The sequence below is a fragment of the Oncorhynchus tshawytscha genome, unplaced genomic scaffold (genome assembly GCF_018296145.1).
Source record: "Oncorhynchus tshawytscha isolate Ot180627B unplaced genomic scaffold, Otsh_v2.0 Un_contig_3622_pilon_pilon, whole genome shotgun sequence".
In the NCBI taxonomy this organism is placed as follows: Eukaryota; Metazoa; Chordata; class Actinopteri; order Salmoniformes; family Salmonidae; genus Oncorhynchus; species Oncorhynchus tshawytscha.
In genome coordinates this window covers 10,001-34,869 of record NW_024607720.1, presented here as the reverse complement: position 1 = coordinate 34,869, position 24,869 = coordinate 10,001, and the positions used below count along the sequence as shown (strand labels likewise).

The window sequence follows — 24,869 nt, the reverse complement described above, 5'->3', positions numbered from 1 at the left end:
CCACCACGGTGTAGAGATACACCACCACAGCCAGTAGTCCTACTGTCAGAACCAGCTGGGAGGGGGAGGGGGCGAGAGGGGGAGGGGGCGAGAGAGAGAGAGAGAGGTCGTTATTAGTGAAGAAGTTGAAAGCGACCATGGAAATATATTATTTTCATTCTAATACAATTGCTCAAAGACAAATATTTTGTTTAACAAGTAATACTTTTTCTTCTCAAAATAGTAGGGGTCAAAATGATTGTCACCCCTGTTTTCAATACCTTACGAGGATGACAACACTGAGCCTTATGTTGTTGAACACATTGGGAGGGTATTAGACCATTCCTCCAGACAGAAACACATTGGGAGGGGTATTAGACCATTCCTCCAGACAGAAACACATTGGGAGGGGTATTAGACCATTCCTCCAGACAGAAACACATTGGGAGGGGTATTAGACCATTCCTCCAGACAGAAACACATTGGGAGGGGTATTAGACCATTCCTCCAGACAGAAACACATTGGGAGGGGTATTAGACCATTCCTCCAGACAGAAACACATTGGGAGGGGTATTAGACCATTCCTCCAGACAGAAACACATTGGGAGGGGTATTAGACCATTCCTCCAGACAGAAACACATTGGGAGGGGTATTAGACCATTCCTCCAGACAGAAACACATTGGGAGGGGTATTAGACCATTCCTCCAGACAGAAACACATTGGGAGGGGTATTAGACCATTCCTCCAGACAGAAACACATTGGGAGGGGTATTAGACCATTCCTCCAGACAGAAACACATTGGGAGGGGTATTAGACCATTCCTCCAGACAGAAACACATTGGGAGGGGTATTAGACCATTCCTCCAGACAGAAACACATTGGGAGGGGTATTAGACCATTCCTCCAGACAGAAACACATTGGGAGGGGTATTAGACCATTCCTCCAGACAGAAACACATTGGGAGGGGTATTAGACCATTCCTCCAGACAGAAACACATTGGGAGGGGTATTAGACCATTCCTCCATACAGAAACGCATTGCATTTATATCTGCAGGCATCCAATTATCCAACTAACGCCTGGATAATTATTAGTAAATGGTGAATAATGATGAGTGAGAAAGTTGTAGAGGCATAAATATCATACCCCCCAAAAAACAATAACCTTCTTAATGGTAATGGTGAGAGGTTAGCATGTCTTGGGGTATGATATAAAATGCTAACCTTCTTAATGGTAATGGTGAGAGGTTAGCCTGTTTTAATGCTAACCTCCTTAATGGTGATGGTGAGAGGTTAGCATGTTTTAATGCTAACCTTCTGGTAACGGTGAGAGGTTAGCCTGTTTTAATGCTAACCTTCTGGTAATGGTGAGAGGTTAGCCTGTTTTAATGCTAACCTTCTGGTAACGGTGGGAGATTAGCCTGTTTTAATGCTAACCTTCTGGTAACGGTGAGAGGTTAGCCTGTTTTAATGCTAACCTTCTGGTAACGGTGGGAGATTAGCCTGTTTTAATGCTAACCTTCTGGTAACGGTGAGAGGTTAGCCTGTTTTAATGCTAACCTCCTTAATGGTGACGGTGAGAGGTTAGCCTGTTTTAATGCTAACCTCCTTAATGGTAACGGTGAGAGGTTAGCCTGTTTTAATGCTAACCTCCTTAATGGTGACAGTGAGAGGTTAGCCTGTTTTAATGCTAACCTCCTTAATGGTAACGGTGAGAGGTTAGCCTGTTTTAATGCTAAACTCCTTAATGGTAACGGTGAGAGGTTAGCCTGTTTTAATGCTAACCTCCTTAATGGTAACGGTGAGAGGTTAGCCTGTTTTAATGCTAACCTCCTTAATGGTAACGGTGAGAGGTTAGCCTGTTTTAGGGGTATGATATAGTGATAAAGCCCAGACACAGTGATAAAGCCCAGACACAGTGATAAAGCCCAGACACAGTGATAAAGCCCAGACACAGTGATAAAGCCCAGAGCAGAGACAGTGATAAAGCCCAGACCAGAGACAGTGATAAAGCCCAGACCAGACACAGTGATAAAGCCCAGACACAGTGATAAAGCCCAGACACAGTGATAAAGCCCAGATACAGTGATAAAGCCCAGATACAGTGATAAAGCCCAGACACAGTGATAAAGCCCAGACACAGTGATAAAGACCAGATACAGTGATAAAACCCAGACACAGTGATAAAACCCAGACACAGTGATAAAGCCCAGACACAGTGATAAAGTCCAGACACAGTGATGAAGCCCAGACACAGTCATAAAGTCCAGACACAGTGATGAAGCCCAGACACAGTGATGAAGCCCAGACACAGTGATGAAGCCCAGACACAGTGATGAAGCCCAGACACAGTGATGAAGCCCAGACACAGTGATGAAGCCCAGACACAGTGATAAAGCCCAGACACAGTGATAAAGCCCAGACACAGTGATGAAGCCCAGACACAGTGATAAAGTCCAGACACAGTGATAAAGCCCAGACACAGTGATAAAGCCCAGACACAGTGATAAAGCCCAGACACAGTGATAAAGCCCAGAGCAGACACAGTGATAAAGCCCAGACACAGTGATAAAGCCCAGAGCAGACACAGTGATAAAGCCCAGACACAGTGATAAAGCCCAGAGCAGACACAGTGATAAAGCCCAGACACAGTGATAAAGCCCAGACACAGTGATAAAGCCCAGAGCAGAGACAGTGATAAAGCCCAGACCAGAGACAGTGATAAAGCCCAGACCAGACACAGTGATAAAGCCCAGACACAGTGATAAAGCCCAGACACAGTGATAAAGCCCAGATACAGTGATAAAGCCCAGATACAGTGATAAAGCCCAGACACAGTGATAAAGCCCAGACACAGTGATAAAGACCAGAGCAGACACAGTGATAAAGCCCAGATACAGTGATAAAGCCCAGACACAGTGATAAAGTCCAGACACAGTAGCCCAGACACAGTGATAAAGCCCAGACACAGTGATAAAGCCCAGAGCAGACACAGTGATAAAGCCCAGACACAGTGATAAAGCCCAGAGCAGACACAGTGATAAAGCCCAGACACAGTGATAAAGCCCAGATACAGTGATAAAGCCCAGACACAGTGATAAAGCCCAGACACAGTGATAAAGCCCAGACACAGTGATAAAGCCCAGACACAGTGATAAAGCCCAGACACAGTGATAAAGCCCAGACACAGTGATAAAGCCCAGACACAGTGATAAAACCCAGACACAGTGATAAAACCCAGACACAGTGATAAAGCCCAGACACAGTGATAAAGCCCAGACACAGTGATAAAGCCCAGAGCAGACACCAGTACCTGTTTGCCGTTGTGCGTGACAGAAGACAGAATGGTGCGGAGGGTCTTGAAGCCCATGGCGATGTCCAGGAGATGAGCAGCGAAGAAGAAGTTGTTGTAGTGACCCAGGATGGACATGGTCATATACCAAGCCAGGTACAGGAACGACTGCAGGGGTCAGGTAGAAGAAGAAGACGAAGAAGACGAAGAAGAGTTAGAAATAATGTCTGCTAAATGGCATATAAAATGTATAATTGTATATTAAATAAAAAGTTGAAGTTACTTAGCAGGATGAAATAAGTCTTTATTTACATTGTCTGTGAAGACGACTCCTAGTTTCCAGATCTGGTACTTGACATCAACAGAGTTTAATCTGTAACAGACCAGGGGAGACAAGAGAGAACACAACATCAACACGATTCATGTTGGGGTGTATTTGTCATCGATCAGGCCTGTTGCTGCCACCATCCTGTACAGTGATTGGTCATGTTGCTATCATCATGTACAGTGATTGGTCATGCTGCCACCATCCTGTACAGTGATTGGTCATGTTGCTATCATCATGTACAGTGATTGGTCATGCTGCCACCATCCTGTACAGTGATTGGTCATGTTGCCACCCTCCTGTACAGTGATTGGTCATGTTGCCACCATCCTGTACAGTGATTGGTCATGTTGCTATCATCCTGTACAGTGATTGGTCGTGTTGCTATCATCCTGTACAGTGATTGGTCATGTTGCTATCATCCTGTACAGTGATTGGTCGTGTTGCTATCATCCTGTACAGTGATTGGTCATGTTGCTATCATCCTGTACAGTGATTGGTCATGTTGCTATCATCCTGTACAGTGATTGGTCATGTTGCTATCATCCTGTACAGTGATTGGTCATGATGCCATCATCCTGTACAGTGATTGGTCATGTTGCCACCATCCTGTAGAGTGATTGGTCATGCTGCCACCATCCTGTACAGTGATTGGTCATGTTGCCACCATCCTGTACAGTGATTGGTCATTACAACCATCGTCCAACTGAAACACTTAAAACATTAGGAGAACAGCTTTCAAAACACCTCTCACTATATTGGCTTCAGAGGAAGCTTCCTCCATATGAACAACAGAGAGAGAACAAGATGCACATGCAGAAAGTGGAAGTAGAGGTTTCGTTCCCTCTAACGTAGAGTCCGCTTCCCCATCTATGAGCTTTAATGATCTCAGTTCAATGCGTGGGCTTAAAGGGTCCAACAGGCACAGTCAGGGACATCCTAAACAAATTGTATTGGGTCACATACACATATTTAGCAGATGTTATTGCTGGTGTAGCGAAATGCTCCCCACATCCCTTCACCCTCCATCCCTCCCCTCCCCTGTCATTTCTCCCCCATCACCACCAGCCCCTACCTGACTCTGTCTCCCCACCACCACCAGCCCCTACCTGACTCTGTCTCCCCATCACCACCAAAAGGCCCCCTACCTGACTCTGTCTCCCCACCACCAGCCCCCTACCTGACTCTGTCTACCCATCACCACCAGCCCCCTACCTGACTCTGTCTCCCCATCACCACCAGCCCCCTACCTGACCTGTCTCTTCCCCACCACCACCAGCCCCCTACCTGACTCTGTCTCCCCATCACCACCAGCCCCTACCTGACTCTGTCTCCCCACCACCACCAGCCCCCTACCTGACTCTGTCTCCCCACCACCACCAGCCCCTACCTGACTCTGTCTCCCCATCACCACCACCAGCCCCCTACCTGACTCTGTCTCCCCACCACCAGCCCCCTACCTGACTCTGTCTCCCCACCACCACCAGCCCCTACCTGACTCTGTCTCCCCATCACCACCACCAGCCCCCTACCTGACTCTGTCTCCCCACCACCACCAGCCCCCTACCTGACTCTGTCTCCCCACCACCAGCCCCTACCTGACTCTGTCTCCCCATCACCACCAGCCCCCTACCTCACTCTGTCTCCACATCACCAGCCCCCTACCTGACTCTGTCCACCCCCACACTCACACTGCGGCTAACGAGCTCTCCCCACGCCCAGACTCACACTGCGGCTAACGAGCTCTCCCCACCCCCAGACTCACACTGCGGCTAACGAGCTCTCCCCACCACCAGCCCCCTACCTGACTCTGTCTACCCATCACCACCAGCCCCCTACCTGACTCTGTCTCCCCATCACCACCAGCCCCTACCTGACTCTGTCTCCCCACCACCACCAGCCCCTACCTGACTCTGTCTCCCCATCACCACCAGCCCCCTACCTGACTCTGTCTCCCCACCACCACCAGCCCCTACCTGACTCTGTCTCCCCCCACCACCACCAGCCCCCTACCTGACTCTGTCTCCCCATCACCACCACCAGCCCCCTACCTGACTCTGTCTCCCCACCACCAGCCCCTACCTGACTCTGTCTCCCCACCACCACCAGCCCCCTACCTGACTCTGTCTCCCCATCACCACCACCAGCCCCCTACCTGACTCTGTCTCCCCACCACCACCAGCCCCTACCTGACTCTGTCTCCCCACCACCAGCCCCCTACCTGACTCTACTAAACTCCACATGTCTCCCCATCACCACCAGCCCCTACCTCACTCTGTCTCCACATCACCAGCCCCTACCTGACTCTGTCCACCCCCACACTCACACTGCGGCTAACGAGCTCTCCCCACGCCCAGACTCACACTGCGGCTAACGAGCTCTCCCCACCCCCAGACTCACACTGCGGCTAACGAGCTCTCCCCACCCCCAGACTCACACTGCGGCTAACGAGCTCTCCCCAACCCCAGACCCACACTGCGGCTAACGAGCTCTCCCCACCCCCAGACCCACACTGGGGCTAACGAGCTCTCCCCACCCCCAGACTCACACTGCGGCTAACGAGCTCTCCCCACCCCCAGACTCACACTGCGGCTAACGAGCTCTCCCCACCCTCAGACTCACACTGCGGCTAACGAGCTCTCCCCACCCCCAGACTCACACTGCGGCTAACGAGCTCTCCCCACCCCCAGACTCACACTGCGGCTAACGAGCTCTCCCCACCCCCAGACTCACACTGCGGCTAACGAGCTCTCCCCACCCTCAGACTCACACTGCGGCTAACGAGCTCTCCCCACCCTCAGACTCACACTGCGGCTAACGAGCTCTCCCCACCCCCAGACTCACACTGCGGCTAACGAGCTGTCTTTCTTGGGTTTCTTCTTCTCGTGGGCGTCACTGAAGTCCAGAGCAGCCTTGTCCATACCCAACAGCTCACTGATGCGGTCATGGCCGTAGAACTCTCCATACTTATCCATCACCTGCAGGGGAACCACACAGCTTTACTTCGAATATATTCTAAATAGGTTCTAAACTGGTTCTAAATTGGTTCTAAACTGGTTCTAAATATGTTGTAAACTGGTTCTAAATAGGTTCTAAACTGGTTCTAAATTGGTTCTAAACTGGTTCTCAATATGTTGTAAACTGGTTCTAAATTGGTTCTAAACTGGTTCTAAATTGGTTCTAAACTGGTTCTAAATTGGTTCTAAACTGGTTCTAAATTGGTTCTAAATTGGTTCTAAACTGGTTCTAAATTGGTTCTAAACTGGTTCTAAATATGTTGTAAACTGGTTCTAAATTGGTTCTAAACTGGTTCTCAATATGTTGTAAACTGGTTCTAAATTGGTTCTAAACTGGTTCTAAATTGGTTCTAAACTGGTTCTAAACTGGTTCTAAATTGGTTCTCAATATGTTGTAAACTGGTTCTAAATTGGTTCTAAACTGGTTCTAAATTGATTCTAAACTGGTTCTCAATATGTTGTAAACTGGTTCTAAATTGGTTCTAAACTGGTTCTAAATTGGTTCTAAATTGGTTCTAAATTGGTTCTAAACTGGTTCTAAATTGGTTCTAAACTGGTTCGAAACCGGTTCTAAACTGGTTCTAAATATGTTGTAAACTGGTTCTAAACAGGTTCTAAATATGTTGTAAACTGGTTCTAAACAGGTTATACACTGGTTCTAAATATGTTGTAAACTGGTTCTAAACAGGTCACTGATGTGGAGATAAATGTATATCACTGAGAGACTTCAGTGAATATGAATTCAGACCTACCTTCCTCTTCACAAATTTATCCCAGTAGTTGTTAGGAAACGATCTGAAAATCAAAACCAAAGTACATTACATTACTAATCCACATCCTCCAAACAATAACGATTATCCACATGCTCAGTTGATACAGAGTACATTACATTACTAATCCACATGGTCAGTCTATACAGAGTACATTACATTACTAATCCACATGGTCAGTCGATACAGAGTACATTACATTACTAATCCACATGGTCAGTCGATACAGAATACATTACATTACATTACTAATCCACATGCTCAGTCTATACAGAGTACATTACATTACTAATCCACATGCTCAGTCTATACAGAGTACATTACATTAATAATCCACATGGTCAGTCTATACATAGTACATTACATTACTAATCCGCATGGTCAGTCTATACAGAGTACATTACAATACATTACTAATCCACATGGTCATCCTATACAGAGTACATTACATTATTAATCCACATGCTCAGTCGATACAGAGTACATTACATTACATTACTAATCCACATGGTCAGTCTATACAGAGTACATTACATTACTAATCCACATGCTCAGTCAATACAGAGTACATTACATTACTAATCCACATGCTCAGTCTATACAGAGTACATTACATTACTAATCCACATGGTCAATCTATACAGAGTACATTACATTACTAATCCACATGGTCAGTCTATACAGAGTGCATTACATTACTAATCCACATGGTCAGTCTATACAGAGTATAATACATTACATTACTAAACCATATCCTCCAAACAAAAACGATTATCCACGTGGTCAGTCTATACAGACTACATTACATTACTAATCCACATGGTCAGTCTTTACAGAGTACATTACATTACTAATCCACATGGTCAGTCTATACAGAGTACATTACATTACTAATCCACGGTCAGTCTATACAGAGTACATTACATTACTAATCCACATGGTCAGTCTATACAGAGTACATTACATTACTAATCCACATGGTCAGTCGATACAGAGTACATTACATTACTAATCCACATGGTCAGTCTTTACAGAGTACATTACATTACTAATCCACGGTCAGTCTATACAGAGTACATTACATTACTAATCCACATGGTCAGTCTATACAGAGTACATTACATTACTAATCCACATGCTCAGTCTATACAGAGTACATTACATTACATTACTAATCCACATGGTCAGTCTATACAGAGTACATTACATTACTAATCCACATGCTCAGTCAATACAGAGTACATTACATTACTAATCCACATGCTCAGTCTATACAGAGTGCATTACATTACTAATCCACATGCTCAATCTATACAGAGTACATTACATTACTAATCCACATGCTCAGTCTATACAGAGTACATTACATTACTAATCCACATGGTCAGTCTATACAGAGTACATTACATTACTAATCCACATGGTCAGTCGATACAGAGTACATTACATTACATCAGTACATTACATTACATTACTAATCCACATGGTAAGTCGATACAGAGTACATTGGTCAGTCGATACAGAGTACATTACATAATTACAGAGTAATTACTAATCCACATGGTCAGTCGATACAGAGTACATTACATTACATTACTAATCCACATGCTCAGTCGATACAGAGAACATTACATTACTAATCCACATGGTCAGTCTATACAGAATACATTACATTACTAATCCACATGGTCAGTCTATACAGAGTACATTACATTACATTACTAATCCACATACTCAGTCTATACAGAGTACATTACATTACTAATCCACATGGTCAGTCTATACAGAGTATATTAAATTACATTACTAATCCACATGCTCAGTCTATACAGAGTACATTACATTACTAATCCACATGGTCAGTCTATACAGAGTACATTACATTACTAATCCACATGGTCAGTCGATACAGAGTACATTACATTACTAATCCACATCCTCCAAACAAAAACGATTATCCACATGGTCAGTCTATACAGAGTACATTACATTACTAATCCACATGCTCAGTCTATACAGAGTACATTACATTACTAATCCACATGGTCAGTCTATACAGAGTACATTACATTACTAATCCACATGCTCAGTCTATACAGAGTACATTACATTACTAATCCACATGGTCAGTCTATACAGAGTACATTACATTACTAATCCACATGGTCAGTCTATACAGAGTACATTACATTACTAATCCACATGGTCAGTCTATACAGAGTACATTACATTACTAATCCACATGGTCAGTCGATACAGAGTACATTACATTACTAATCCACATGGTCAGTCTTTACAGAGTACATTACATTACTAATCCACGGTCAGTCTATATAGAGTACATTACATTACTAATCCACATGGTCAGTCTATACAGAGTACATTACATTACTAATCCACATGCTCAGTCTATACAGAGTACATTACATTACATTACTAATCCACATGGTCAGTCTATACAGAGTACATTACATTACTAATCCACATGCTCAGTCGATACAGAGTACATTACATTACATTACTAATCCACATGCTCAGTCTATACAGTGCACATTACATTACTAATCCACATGCTCAGTCTATACAGAGTACATTACATTACTAATCCACATGGTCAGTCTATACAGAGTACATTACATTACTAATCCACATGGTCAGTCTATACAGAGTACATTACATTACTAATCCACATGGTCAGTCGATACAGAGTACATTACATTACATTACTAATCCACATGGTAAGTCGATACAGAGTACATTACATTACTAATCCACATGGTCAGTCTATACAGAGTACATTACATTACTAATCCACATGGTCAGTCGATACAGAGTACATTACATTACTAATCCACATGGTCAGTCTTTACAGAGTACATTACATTACTAATCCACGGTCAGTCTATACAGAGTACATTACATTACTAATCCACATGGTCAGTCTATACAGAGTACATTACATTACATTACTAATCCACATGCTCAGTCTATACAGAGTACATTACATTACTAATCCACATGGTCAGTCTATACAGAGTACATTACATTACTAATCCACATGGTCAGTCTATACAGAGTACATTACATTACTAATCCACATGGTCAGTCGATACAGAGTACATTACATTACATTACTAATCCACATGGTAAGTCGATACAGAGTACATTACATTACTAATCCACATGGTCAGTCTATACAGAGTACATTACATTACTAATCCACATGGTCAGTCGATAATCAGATGTACATTACATTACTAAATCCACATGGTCAGTCTTTACAGAGTACATTACATTACTAATCCACGGTCAGTCTATACAGAGTACATTACATTACTAATCCACATGGTCAGTCTATACAGAGTACATTACATTACATTACTAATCCACATACTCAGTCTATACAGAGTACATTACATTACTAATCCACATGGTCAGTCTATACAGAGTATATTAAATTACATTACTAATCCACATGCTCAGTCTATACAGAGTACATTACATTACATTACATTACTAATCCACATGCTCAGTCTATACAGTGCACATTACATTACTAATCCACATGCTCAGTCTATACAGAGTACATTACATTACTAATCCACATGGTCAGTCTATACAGAGTACATTACATTACTAATCCACATGGTCAGTCTATACAGAGTACATTACATTACTAATCCACATGGTCAGTCGATACAGAGTACATTACATTACATTACTAATCCACATGGTAAGTCGATACAGAGTACATTACTAATCCACATGGTCAGTCGATACAGAGTACATTACATTACATTACTAATCCACATGCTCAGTCGATACAGAGAACATTACATTACTAATCCACATGGTCAGTCTATACAGATTACCTTATATTACTAATCCACATGGTCAGTCTATACAGAGTACATTACATTACTAATCCACATGGTCAGTCGATACAGAGTACATTACTAATCCACATGGTCATAATACAGAGTACATTATATTACATTACTAATCCACATGGTCAGTCGATACAGAGTACATTACATTACTAATCCACATGGTCAGTCGATACAGAGTACATTACATTACTAATCCACATGGTCAGTCTATACAGAGTACATTACATTACTAATCCACATGGTCAGTCGATACAGAGTACATTACATGACTAATCCACATGGTTAGTCTATACAGAGTACATTACATTACATTACTAATCCACATGGTTAGTCTATACAGAGTACATTACATTACTAATCCACATGGTCAGTCTATACAGAGTACATTACATTACTAATCCACATGGTTAGTCTATACAGAGTACATTACATTACATTACTAATCCACACGGTTAGTCTATACAGAGTACATTACATTACTAATCCACATGGTCAGTCGATACAGAGTACATTACATTACTAATCCACATGGTTAGTCTATACAGAGTACATTACATTACATTACTAATCCACATGGTTAGTCGATACAGAGTATATTACATTACTAATCCACATGGTTAGTCTATACAGAGTACATTACATTACTAATCCACATGGTCAGTCGATACAGAGTACATTACATTACTAATCCACATGGTTAGTCTATACAGAGTACATTACATTACATTACTAATCCACATGGTTAGTCGATACAGAGTACATTACATTACTAATCCACATGGTTAGTCTATACAGAGTACATTACATTACATTACTAATCCACATGGTTAGTCTATACAGAGTATATTAAATTACATTACTAATCCACATGGTCAGTCTATACAGAGTACATTACATTACTAATCCACATGGTCAGTCTATACAGAGTACATTACATTACTAATCCACATGGTCAGTCTATACAGAGTACATTACATTACTAATCCACATGGTCAGTCTATACAGAGTACATTACATTACATTACTAATCCACATGGTTAGTCTATACAGAGTACATTACATTACTAATCCACATGGTCAGTCTATACAGAGTACATTACATTACTAATCCACATGGTCAGTCTATACAGAGTACATTACATTACTAATCCACATGGTCAGTCTATACAGAGTACATTACATTACTAATCCACATGGTCAGTCTATACAGAGTACATTACATTACATTACTAATCCACATGGTTAGTCTATACAGAGTACATTACATTACTAATCCACATGGTTAGTCTATACAGAGTACATTACATTACATTACTAATCCACATGGTTAGTCTATACAGAGTACATTATCCAGCGATGAAATGGATTAACGAAAATGGTTTGCCATATTCATTAATTTCTCTATATCATTAACATGCGATCCATAGGGTTGCAGAGTCAAAGCACCTCCACTGCGAGACGAGCGTGATCGTTAGGTTTGACATTTAAACATTTAGAGGACAATTAGCCCAGCCTGTGGCCTCTGTGGACCCGGACCCTGCTGTAATAGCTGGGTCCCAAACGGCACCCGTATACCCTACACAGAGCAGAGCTGGTCTACAGTAGTGCACTAGGTAGGGTATGTGGTGCCATTAGGGAGCATGTGATAATGAACGAAGCAGTAACTGAGCAGTGACAGTGGACGTACCCAGTGTTAATCACTAGTCTGTCCCACTGGCCTTTGATGTCATCCTCCGACGGCTGCTCTGTGATGTAGAGACCATCAAACTCCAGCCTCCTCGCCACCTCCTTCTCACGCTTGAAGATCACCAAAGGGACCTGGTGGGGAAACAGGCATGGAGGAAGATCAGAGAGGTGGAGAACTCCACCTTGAGGCAGTAGGAGCCCACCTTGTGGCAGTAGTAGCCTACCTTGAGGCAGTAGTAGCCTACCTTGAGGCAGTAGGAGCCTACCTTGAGGCAGTAGGAGCCTACCTTGAGGCAGTAGGAGCCTACCTTGTGGCAGTAGTAGTCTACCTTGAGGCAGTAGTAGCCTACCTTGAGGCAGTAGGAGCCTACCTTGAGGCAGTAGGAGCCTACCTTGAGGCAGTAGGAGACTACCTTGAGGCAGTAGTAATCAACCTACCTTGAGGCAGTAGTAGCCTACCTTGAGGCAGTAGTAGCCTACCTTGAGGCAGTAGTAGCCTACCTTGAGGCAGTAGTAGCCTACCTTGAGGGAGTAGGAGCCTACCTTGAGGCAGTAGTAACCTACCTTGAGGCAGTAGTAGCCTACCTTGAGGCAGTAGGAGCCCACCTTGTGGCAGTAGTAACCTACCTTGAGGCAGTAGGAGCCTACCTTGTGGCAGTAGTAGCCTACCTTGAGGCAGTAGTAGCCTACCTTGAGGCAGTAGGAGCCTACCTTGAGGCAGTAGGAGACTACCTTGAGGCAGTAGGAGACTACCTTGAGGCAGTAGTAACCTACCTTGAGGCAGTAGTAGCCTACCTTGAGGCAGTAGTAGCCTACCTTGAGGCAGTAGTAGCCTACCTTGAGGCAGTAGTAACCTACCTTGAGGCAGTAGGAGCCCACCTTGAGGCAGTAGTAACCTACTTTGTGGCAGTAGTAACCTACCTTGTGGCAGTAGGAACCTACCTTGTGGCAGTAGTAACCTACCTTGAGGCAGTAGTAGCCTACCTTGAGGCAGTAGTAACCTACCTTGAGGCAGTAGTAACCTACCTTGAGGCAGTAGTAACAGCAGTATTCTACCTTAAGGCAGTAGTAACAGCAGTATCCTACCTTGAGACAGTAGTAACAGCAGTATCCTACCTTAAGGCAGTAGTAACAGCAGTATCCTACCTTGAGGCAGTAGTAACAGCAGTGTCCTACCTTAAGTCAGTAGTAACAGCAGTATCCTACCTTAAGGAAGTAGTAACAGCAGTATCCTACTTAAGGCAGTAGTAACAGCAGCATCCTACCTAAAGACAGGAGTAACAGCAGTATCCTACCTAAAGACAGTAGTAACAGCAGTATCCTACTTAAGGCAGTAGTAACAGCAGCATCCTACCTAAAGACAGTAGTAACAGCAGTATCCTACCTTGAGGCAGTAGTAACAGCAGTATCCTACCTTGAGACAGTAGTAACCTATGATGCAGCAGAAGGAGATGACAGTGTGTAGGATGGCCAGGATACGCAACGTGGGCTCCATGTATCCGGTGCTCTCCTCCAGCACAAAGTGGACAAACACAGGGCCCTGCTGGGGGTTTTGAGGCTCCTGGGGGTCACTACTCTCCGTCACGGGGTCCCACCGCACACTGCTGCCTGCCCGGGGCCTTCTGCTTTCAGGCATCACCGCCGAGGAGGAGGACACCTGGAGGAGGGTGAGTGCGAACAATGAACCCATGGGCTCACTCTAAAACGACTAGTCTTTAAACAGAGGGTAGCTGGATCCTCATGGATATAATGTATTAGTAAAATACATATTGTTGGAGTGGTCTAGCCCTCCAATGTTCTCCCCACCCAGCAACTCTTCAGCAGCAGCATCACCAGAGGTATGCATGGAGTGGTAAATCGTAAAGCTAGCTACTTCCTACTTCCTGGTTGTGATTACCTTGTAGAAGAGGAGGATGAAGTTGATGGCGAAGGCCACAAACAACGCCAGCATTCTCATGTTGTAGAAGTTCCGAGCAAAATAGTTCTAGAAAAAAAGCCAATCACAACACAATGGTGAGATGTTTGTGAAGGAGAGTGTGGCTGATAGAGGGGGTGGCTGATAGAGGGGGTGGTGTGGCTGATAGAGGGGTGGTGGCTGATAGAGGGGTGGCTGATAGAGGGGTGGGGTGGCTGATAGAGGGGTGGCTGATAGAGGGGTGGGGTGGCTGATAGAGGGGTGGGGTGGCTGATAGTGGAGGTGGTGTGGCTGATAGAGGGGTGGGGTGGCTGAGAGAGGGGGTGGCTGATAGAGGGGTGGGTGGCTGATAGAGGGGTGGGGTGGCTGATAGAGGAGGTGGCTGATAGGGGGGTGGCGTGGCTGGCTGATAGAAGGGGTGGCGTGGCTGATAGGGGGTGGCTGATAGAGGGGGTGGCGTGGCTGATAGAGGAGGGGTGGCGTGGCTGATAGAGGGGGCTGATAGAGCGTGGCTGATAGAGAAGGTGGCTGATAGAGGGGTGCCTGATAGAGGGGTTGGTGTGGCTGATAGGGGGTTGGCTGATAGAGAGGGTGGCTGATAGAGGGGTGGCTGATAGAGGGGTGGCGTGGCTGATAGAGGGGTAGGGGTGGCTGGTAGAGGGGTGGGGTGGCTGATAGAGGGTTGGGGTGGCTGATGGGGGTGGGGTGGCTGATAGAGGGGTGGTGTGGCTGATAGATGGGTTGGGGTGTGGCTGATAGAGAGGGTGTGGTGTGGCTGATAGAGGGGTGGCGTGGCTGATAGAGGAGGTGGGGTGGCTGATAGAGGGGTGGGGTGGCTGATAGAGGGGGTGGTGTGGCTGATAGAGGGGTGGCTGATAGGGGTGGCGTGGCTGATAGAGGGGTGGCTGATAGAGGGGTGGTGGGCTGATAGAGGGGGTGGCTGATAGAGGGTTGGGGTGGCTGATAGAGGGGGTGGGGTGGCTGATAGAGGGGGGTGGGGTGGCTGATAGAGGGTGCCTGATAGAGGGGGGTGTGGCTGAGGGGTTGGCTGATAGAGGGGTGGCTGATAGAGGAGGTGGCTGATAGAGGGGTGGCGTGGCTGATAGAGGGGTAGGGGTGGCTGGTAGAGAGGGTGGGGTGGCTGATAGAGGGAGGGTGGCTGATAGAGGGGGTGGGGTGGCTGATAGAGGAGGTGGTGTGGCTGATAGAGGGTTGGGGTGGCTGATAGAGGGTGTGGCTGATAGAGGAGGTGGCGTGGCTGATAGAGGAGGTGGGGTGGCTGATAGAGGGGGCTGGGGTGGCTGATAGAGGGGGTGGTGTGGCTGATAGAGGGGTGGCTGAGAGGGGGTGGCGTGGCTGATAGAGGGGGTGGCTGATAGAGGGGTGGGGCTGGCTGATAGAGGGGTTGGGGTGGCTGATAGAGGGGTGGGGTGGCTGATAGAGGGGGGTGGTGGGGTGGCTGATAGAGGGGTGGTGTGGCTGATAGAGGGGTGGCTGATAGAGGGGGTGGTGTGGCTGATAGAGGGGTGGCTGATAGAGGGGTAAGGGTGGCTGATAGAGGGGGTGGCTGTGGCTGATAGAGGGGGGTGGCTGATAGGGGGTGGCGTGGCTGATAGAGGGGGCTGATAGAGGGGTGGTGTGGCTGATAGGGGGTGGCTGATAGAGGGTAAGGGTGGCTGATAGCTGGCTGATAGAGGGTTGGGGTGGCTGATAGAGGGGTTGGGGTGGCTGATAGAGGGGGGTGGCTGATAGAGGGGTGGGGTGGCTGATAGAGGGGTGGCGTGGCTGATAGAGGGGTAGGGTGGCTGATAGAGAGGGTGGGGTGGCTGATAGAGGGGGTGGCTGATAGAGGGGGGCGTGGCTGATAGAGGGGTAGGGGTGGCTGATAGAGAGGGTGGGGTGGCTGATAGAGGGGTGGCTGATAGAGGGGTGGCGTGGCTGATAGATGGGTAGGGGTGGCTGATAGAGGGTGGGGTGGCTGATAGAGGGGGTGGCTGATAGAGGGGGTGGCGTGGCTGATAGAGGGTGGGGTGGCTGATAGAGAGGGTGGGGTGGCTGATAGAGGGGTGGTGTGGCTGATAGAGGGGGGTGGTGTGGCTGATAGAGGGGTGGGTGGCTGGGGTGGCTGATAGAGGGAGGGGGCTGATAGAGGGGTGGCGTGGCTGATAGAGGGGTAGGGGTGGCTGATAGAGGGGGTGGTGTGGCTGATAGAGGGTGGGGTGGCTGATAGAGGGGTGGGGTGGCTGATAGAGGGGTGGGGTGGCTGATAGAGGGGGTGGCTGATAGAGGGGTGGCGTAGCTGATAGAGGGGTGGCATGGCTGAGAGGGGCTGAGCGTGGCTGATAGAGTGGGTGGGGGTGGCTGATAGAGGAGGTGGGTGGCTGATAGAGGGGGTGGCTGATAGAGGGGGTGGCGTGGCTGATAGATAGGGGTGGCTGCTGAGAGGGGTGGTGTGGCTGATAGAGGGGTGGCGTGGTTGATAGAGGGGCTGATAGAGGGTGGTGTGGCTGATAGAGGGGTGGCTGATAGAGGGGGGCTGATAGAGGGGGGGTGGCTGATAGAGGGGGTGGCTGATAGAGGGGGTGGGGTGGCTGATAGAGGGGTGGGGTGGCTGATAGAGGGGTGGGGAGGCTGATAGGGGGTAGGGGTGGCAGATAGAGGGGTTGGGGTGGCTGATAGAGGGGGTGGGGTGGCTGATAGAGGGGTGGCGTGGCTGATAGAGGGGTGGCGTGGCTGATAGGGGGGTGGCTGATAGAGGGGGTAGGGTGACTGATAGAGGAGGGGTGGCTGATAGAGGGGTGGCGTGGCTGATAGAGGGGTGGGGTGGCTGATAGAGGGGTGGGGTGGGATGGCTGATAGAGGGTGGGGAGGCTGATAGAGGGGGTAGGGTGGCTGATAGAGGGGGTTGGGGTGGCTGATAGAGGGGTGGGGTGGCTGATAGAGGGGTGGCGTGGCTGATAGAGGGGGTGGCTGATAGAGGGTGGGGTGGCTGATAGACGGGTTGGGGTGACTGATAGAGGGGTGGCGTGGCTGATAGAGGGGGGATGGCTGATAGAGGGGTGGCGTGGCTGATAGAGGGGGTGGTGTGGCTGATAGAGGAGGGGTGGCTGATAGAGGGGGTGGGGTGACTGATAGAGGAGGGTGGCTGATAGAGGGGGTGGCGTGGCTGATAGAGGGGTGGCGTGGCTGATAGAGGGGTGGCGTGGCTGATAGGGTGGCTGATAGAGGGGGGGGTGGCTGATAGAGGGGTAGGGTGGCTGATAGAGGGGTTGGGGTGGCTGATAGAGTGGCGTGGCTGATAGACTGGGTGGGGTGGCTGATAGAGGGGTTGGGGTGTGGCTGATAGAGGGGTGGCGTGGCTGATAGAGGGGGTGGGGTGGCTGATAGAGGGGGTGGCATGGCTGATAGAGGGGGTGGGGTGGCTTATAGAAGGGGTGGGGTGGCTGATAGAGGGGTGGCGTGGCTGATAGAGGGGTGGGGTGCTGATAGGGGGGTGGGGTGGCTGATAGAGGGGTGGGGTGGCTGATAGAGGGGTTGGGGTGGCTGATAGAGGGGGTGGGGTGGCTGATAGGGGTGGGGTTGCTGATAGAGGAGTGTGACATGGCTGATAGAGGGGTTGGGGTGGCTGATAGAGGGGGTGGCGTGGCTGATAGAGGGGGTGGTGGCTGATAGAGGGGTGGCGTGGGTGGTGTGGCTGATAGAGGGTGGGGTGGCTGATAGAGGGGTGGTGTGGCTGATAGAGGGGGTTTGGGGTGGCTGATAGAGGGGGTGGGGTGGCTGATAAACGGGGTTGGGGTGACTGATAGGGGTGGCTGATAGAGGGGTGGCTGATAAAGGGGTGGCGTGGCTGATAGGGTGGCTGATAGAGGGGTAGGGGTGGCTGATAGAGGGGGTGGCGTGGCTGATAGAGGGGTGGCGTGGCTGATAGAGGGGTGGGGTGGCTGATAGAGGGGTGGGGTGGCTGATAGGGGGGTGGTGGCTGATAGAGGGGTGGGGTGGCTGATAGAGGGGGTGGCGGGCTGATAGAGGGGTTGGGGTGGCTGATAGAGGGGGTGGGGTGGCTGATAGAAGGGTTGGGGTTGCTGATAGAGGGGTGGCTGTGGCTGATAGAGGGGTGGGGTGGCTGATAGAGGGTGGGGTGACTGATAGAGGGGGTGGTGTGGCTGAGGGGGGCTGATGGGGTGGCTGATAGAGTGGGTGGGGTGGCTAGAGGGGTGGTGTGGCTGAGAAGGGGGTGGCTGATGGCTGATAGAGGGTGGGATGGCTGATAGGGGGTGGGGTGGCTGGGGTGGGCTGATAGAGGGGTGGTGGGGGGGGGTGGCTGATAGAGGGGTTGGGGTGGCTGATAGGGGTGGCTGATAGAGGGGGTGGGTGGCTGATAGAGGGGTGGGGTGGCTGGCGGGTGGCTGATAGAGGGGGTGGGGTGATAGAGGGGTGGCTGGCTGATAGAGGGGTGGGTGTGGGTGGCTGATAGAGGGGGGGTGGCTGGCTGGTGGCTGATAGAGGGGGTGGCTGATAGGGGGGGGGTGGCTGGCTGATAGAGGGGTGGCGTGGCTGAGGGGGCTGATAGAGGGTGGGGTGGCTGATAGAGGGGGGTGGCTGATAGAGGGGTGGGGTGGCTGATAGAGGGGGGGTGGCTGATAGGGGGGTGGCTGATAGAGGGGGGGGCGTGGCTGATAGAGGGTGGTGTGGCTGATAGAGGGGGGAGTGGCTGATAGAGGGGGTGGGGTGGCTGATAGAGGGGGTGGGGTGGCTGATAGAGGGGGTGGGGGTGGCTGATAGAGGGGGGCTGATGGGGTGGCTGATAGAGGGGGTGGGTGGCTGATAGAGGGGGGGGTGGGGTGGCTGATAGAGGGTGTGGGGTGGCTGATAGAGGGGGTGGGCTGATAGAGGGGGGTGGCTGATAGAGGGGTGGGGGTGGCTGATAGAGGGGGTGGCGTGGCTGATAGAGGGGTGGCTGATAGAGGGGTGGGTGGCTGATGATAGAGGGTGGGGTGGCTGATAGAGGGGGTGGGGTGGCTGATAGAGGGGGGGGTGGCTGATAGAGGGGGGTGGGTGGTGATAGAGGGGTGGCTGATAGAGGGTGGGAGGGGTGGCTGATAGAGGGGTGGCGTGGCTGGAGGGGTGGTGGGGTGGCTGATAGAGGGGGTGGGGCTGATAGAGGGGTGGCTGATAGAGGGGGGTGGGTGGCTGATAGAGGGTGGGGTGGCTGATAGAGGGGTTTGGGGTGGCTGATAGAGGGGTGATAGGGAGGGGTGGGGTGGCTGATAGAGGGGTGGGGTGGCTGATAGGTGGCTGATAGGGTGGCTGATAGAGGGGGATGGGGGTTGGTCAGATAGAGGGGTGGGGTGGCTGATAGAGGGGTGGCGTGGCTGAGAGGGGGGTGGGATAGTGGCTGAGGGGTGGGGTGGCTGATAGAGGAGGGGGGTGGCTGATAGAGGGTGGCTGATAGAGGGGTGGCGTGGCTGATAGAGGGGTGGGGTGGCTGATAGAGGGGTGGTGTGGCTGATAGAGGGTGGCTGATAGAGGGGGGGTGGCTGATGGCTGATAGAGGGGTGGCTGATAGGGGGTGGCTGAGGGGGGGTGGCTGAGAGGGTGGCTGATAGAGGGGTGGGGTGGCTGATGAGGGGTGGGGTGGCTGATAGAGGGTGGGGTGGCTGATAGAGGGGTAGGGTGGCTAGAGGGGTGGGGTGGCTGATAGAGGGGGGTGGCGTGGCTGATAGAGGGGTGGCTGATAGAGGGTGGGGTGGCTGATAGAGGGGGTGGCGTGGCTGATAGAGGGGCTGATGGGTGGCTGATAGAGGGGTGGGTGGCTGATAGAGGGGTGGGTGGCTGATAGAGGGTGGCTGGGGGGTGGCTGATAGAGGGGTGGGGTGGCTGATAGAAGGGGTGGGTGGCTGATAGAGGGTGGGGTGGCTGATAGAGGGGTGGGGTGGCTGATATAGGGTGGCTGATAGGGGGGGGTGATAGAGGGGTGGGTGGCTGATAGAGGGGGGGGGGTGTGGCTGATAGAGGGGTGGGGGTGGCGTGGCTGATAGAGGGTGGGGTGGCTGATAGAGGGGTGGGGTGGCTGAGAGGGGTGGGGTGGCTGATAGAGGGGTGGCGTGGCTGATAGGGGGTGGGGTGGCTGATAGAGGGGTGGTGGCTGGTGGCTGATAGAGGGGTGGGGTGGCTGATAGAGGGGTGGGGTGGCTGATAGAGGGGGTGGCGCTGATAGAGGGGTGGGGGTGGCTGATAGAGGGGTGTGGGGTGGCTGATAGAGGGGTGGGGTGGGGTGGCTGATAGAGGGGGTGGGTGGCTGAAGAGGGGATAGGGTTGGGGTGGCTGATAGAGTGGGGTGGCTGATAGAGGGGTGGGAGTGGCTGAGAGGGGTAGAGGGGTGGTGGCTGATAGAGGGGGTGGCGTGGGTGATAGAGGGGTGGTGTGGGATAGAGTGGCTGATAGAGGGGTGGCTGTGGGGATGGGGTGGCTGATAGAGGGGTTTGGGGGGGTGGCTGATAGAGGGGGTGGGGTGTGGCTGATAGAGGGTGATAAAGGGGGTGGCTGATAGAGGGGGTTGTGGCTGATAGAGGGGTAGGGGTGGCTGATAGGGGGTGGCTGATAGAGGGGTGGGGTGGCTGATAGAGGGGTGGGGTGGCTGATAGAGGGGTTGGCGTGGCTGATAGAAGGGGTGGCGTGGCTGATAGAGGGGGTGGGGTGGCTGATAGAGGGGGTGGGGTGATAGAGGGGTGGGGTGGCTGATAGAGGGGTGGGGTGGCTGATAGAGGGGGGGGTGGCTGATAGAGGGGTGGCTGATAGAGGGGGTGGCGGGCTGATAGAGGGGGGTGGCTGATAGAGGGGGTGGCGTGGCTGATAGAGGGGTGGTGTGGCTGATAGAGGGAGGGGGGTGACTGATAGGGGTGGCTGATAGAGGGGGTGGCGTGGCGTGGCTGATAGAGGGGGGGGAGGGGTGTTGTGGCTGGGGTGGCTGATAGAGGGGTTGGGGTGGGGGGGGTGGTGTGGCTGATAGAGGGTTGGGTGGCTGGGTGGGGTGGCTGATAGAGGGGTGGGGGGCTGATAGGGGGTGGCTGATAGAGGGGTGGGGTGGCTGATAGCTGATAGAGGGGTGGGGTGGCTTATAGGGGGTGGGTGGCTGATAGAGGGGGTGGCTGGGGGTGGCGGGCTGGCTGGGTGTTACTGATAGGGGTGGGGTGTTGTGGCTGATAGAGGGGTGGGGTGGCTGTGGCTGATAGAGGGGTGGGGGGGATAGAGGGGTGGGGTGGCTGATGGGGGGTGGCTTTAGAAGGGGTGGGGTGGCTGATAGAGGTGGCGTGGCTGATAGAGGGGTTGGGATGGTGGGGTGGCTGATAGAAGGGGGGTGGGGTGGCTGGCTGAGGGGTAGGGGTGGCTGATAGAGGGGGTGGCGTGGCTGAGGGTGGTGTGGCTGAGAGGGGGAGGGGGTGGCTGATAGAGGGGGTGGGGTGACTGATAGAGGGGGGCGTGGCTGATAGAGGGGGTGGGTGGCTGATAGAGGGGTGGCGTGGGGGGTGGCTGATAGAGGGGGTGGTGTGGCTTGGGGTGGCTGAGTGGGTGGGGTGGCTAGAGGGGGTTTGGGTGGCTGATAGAGGGGTGGGGTGAGTTGGGGTGGCTGATAGAGGGGTGGGGATTTTGATTTATAGAGGGGTGGGGATATTTAATATACATTAGCTCAGTCTTGTTCATGTTGTGTTGTTAGCTGATTGCCAGAAAGTATTTTCAGTGTTTTGTGTGTGTGTGTGTGTGTGTGTGTGTGTGTGTGTGTGTGTGTGTGTGTGTGTGTGTGTGTGTGTGTGTGTGTGTGTGTGTCGTACCAGCAGCTTCCTCTGATAGGCGATGATTTTCTTCCAGAAGGCAGACTCCTGCATGTCATGCTCATCAGACTTGGAGGTGTGGTGCTGTCTCACTTTAGCTTTCGGCTTCTCCTCCTTCCTCTTCTTCTCCTCCTGCCTCCTCTCCTCATTCCTCCTCTCCTCCTCCTTCCTCCTCTCCTCCTCCTCCTCCTGCTTCTCTCCATCCTTTCCCCTGGACAGCAGGAACAGTCAGTTAACAGAAGCAGCAGAGGGAGGACAGTGTTCACAGCTGTTTTGTTGGTACATTCTTTCACATTGTAATAATATTGCTCTCCCATGATCAACTTAGTTTCATTGTGTTCAACTGCCGCATTTCAGATGAACACACCAGAAGTATCAGAGGAAGGGGAAGTGGTACATACTGTGCTTTCTCCGACAGTAGTAACAGCAGTATCCTACCTTAAGGCAGTAGTAACAGCAGCATCCTACCTAAAGACAGTAGTAACAGCAGCCTACCTCACAGTAGTAACAGCAGCATCCTACCTTAGGCAGTAGTAACAGCAGCATCCTACCTAAAGACAGTAGTAACAGCAGCATCCTACCTAAAGACATAGTAACAGCAGCATCCTACCTTAAGGCAGTAGTAACAGCAGTATCCTACCTTAACACAGTAGTAACAGCAGTCCTACCTTAAGGCAGTAGTAACAGCAGCATCCTACCTTAAGGCAGTAGTAACAGCAGTATCCTACCTTAAGACAGTAGTAACAGCAGCATCCTACCTAAAGACAGTAGTAACAGCAGCATCCTACCTTAAGGCAGTAGTAACAGCAGCATCCTACCTTAAGGCAGTAGTAACAGCAGTATCCTACCTTAAGGCAGTAGTAATAGCAGCATCCTACCTTTACTTTTTCGAGATAGGGGGCGCTCTTTTAATTTTTGGATAAAAAACGTTCCCGTTTTAAACAAGATATTTTGTCACGAAAAGATACTCGACTATGCATGTAATTGACAGCTTTGGAAAGAAAAAACTCTGACGTTTCCAAAACTGCAAAGATATTATCTGTGAGTGCCCCAGAACTAATGCTACAGGCGAAACCAAGATGAAATTTCATACAGGAAATGGTCCAGATTTTGAATGCCCTGTGTTCCAATGTCTCCTTATATGGCTGTGAATGCGCCAGGAATGAGCCTGCACTTTCTGTTGTTTCCCCAAGGTGTCTGCAGCATTGTGACGTATTTGTAGGCATATCATTGGAAGATTGACCATAGGAGACTACATTTACCAGGTGTCCGCCCGGTGTCCTCCGTCGAAATTATTGCGTAATCTCCAGCTCCATGCTCGTTCCATTTTCTTCAGAGGAGAAAGTCAACTGCCACGAATGATTTATCATCGATAAATGTGAAAAACACCTTGAGGATTGATTCTAAACAACGTTTGCCATGTTTCTGTCGATATTATGGAGTCAATTTGGAAAAAAGTTCGCGTTGTAATGACTTAATTTTCGTTTTTTTTCTTACCCAAACGTGATGAACAAAACGGAGCGATTTGTCCTACACAAATAATCTTTTTGGAAAAACTGAACATTGGCTGTCTAACTGAGTCTCCTCATTGAAAACATCTTAAGTTCTTCAAAGGTAAATGATTTTATTTGAATGCTTTTCTGTTTTTTGTAAAAATGTTGTCTGCTGAATGCTAACGCTAATGCTAAAAATGCTACGCTAGCTAGCTACTGTTACACAAATGATTGTTTTCCTGTGGTTGAGAAGCATATTTTGAAAATCTGAGATGACAGTGTTGTTAACAAAAGGCTAAGCTTGAGAGCTAATATATTTATTTAATTTCATTTGTGATTTTCATGAATGGTTAACGTTGCGTTATGGTAATGAGCTTGAGGCTATAAATAGGATCCCGGATACGGGATTGCTCCGCAACAGGTTAAGGCAGTAGTAACAGCAGTATCAGAGGAAGGGGAAGTCGTACATACTGTGCTTTCTCCGGCTCTGACTTGGCCTCCTTGCTTCCCTCGGTCCCTGTCCTCCCTTCCTCTGATGGGCTCTTAGCCTAAAACAGCAGAAACGCACCACGTCACAGAACAACAGCGAAAACATCAAGGAGGCAGAGCAGCCTTATCGACACAGAGCAGAAACACTCAATCCTGGTAATGTGTAGATAATGTGTTAGAG

The 24,869-nt window shown here is 49.7% G+C and overlaps 1 protein-coding gene across 1 annotated transcript in view; it reads right to left on the bottom strand.

Moving 5' to 3' along the window:
* Positions 1 to 7: 7 nt before the first annotated feature.
* Positions 8 to 24,869, bottom strand: part of LOC121842832 (ryanodine receptor 2-like) — a gene marked incomplete at both ends in the record, with an annotated part of 34,133 nt that continues 9,271 nt past the window's right edge. The window contains 10 exon segments of the mRNA XM_042312589.1: positions 8 to 55; positions 3,296 to 3,442; positions 3,587 to 3,647; positions 6,444 to 6,577; positions 7,369 to 7,411; positions 12,964 to 13,094; positions 14,377 to 14,619; positions 14,860 to 14,946; positions 22,707 to 22,917; positions 24,671 to 24,747. Coding sequence (XP_042168523.1) covers positions 8 to 55; positions 3,296 to 3,442; positions 3,587 to 3,647; positions 6,444 to 6,577; positions 7,369 to 7,411; positions 12,964 to 13,094; positions 14,377 to 14,619; positions 14,860 to 14,946; positions 22,707 to 22,917; positions 24,671 to 24,747 — 1,182 coding nt within the window.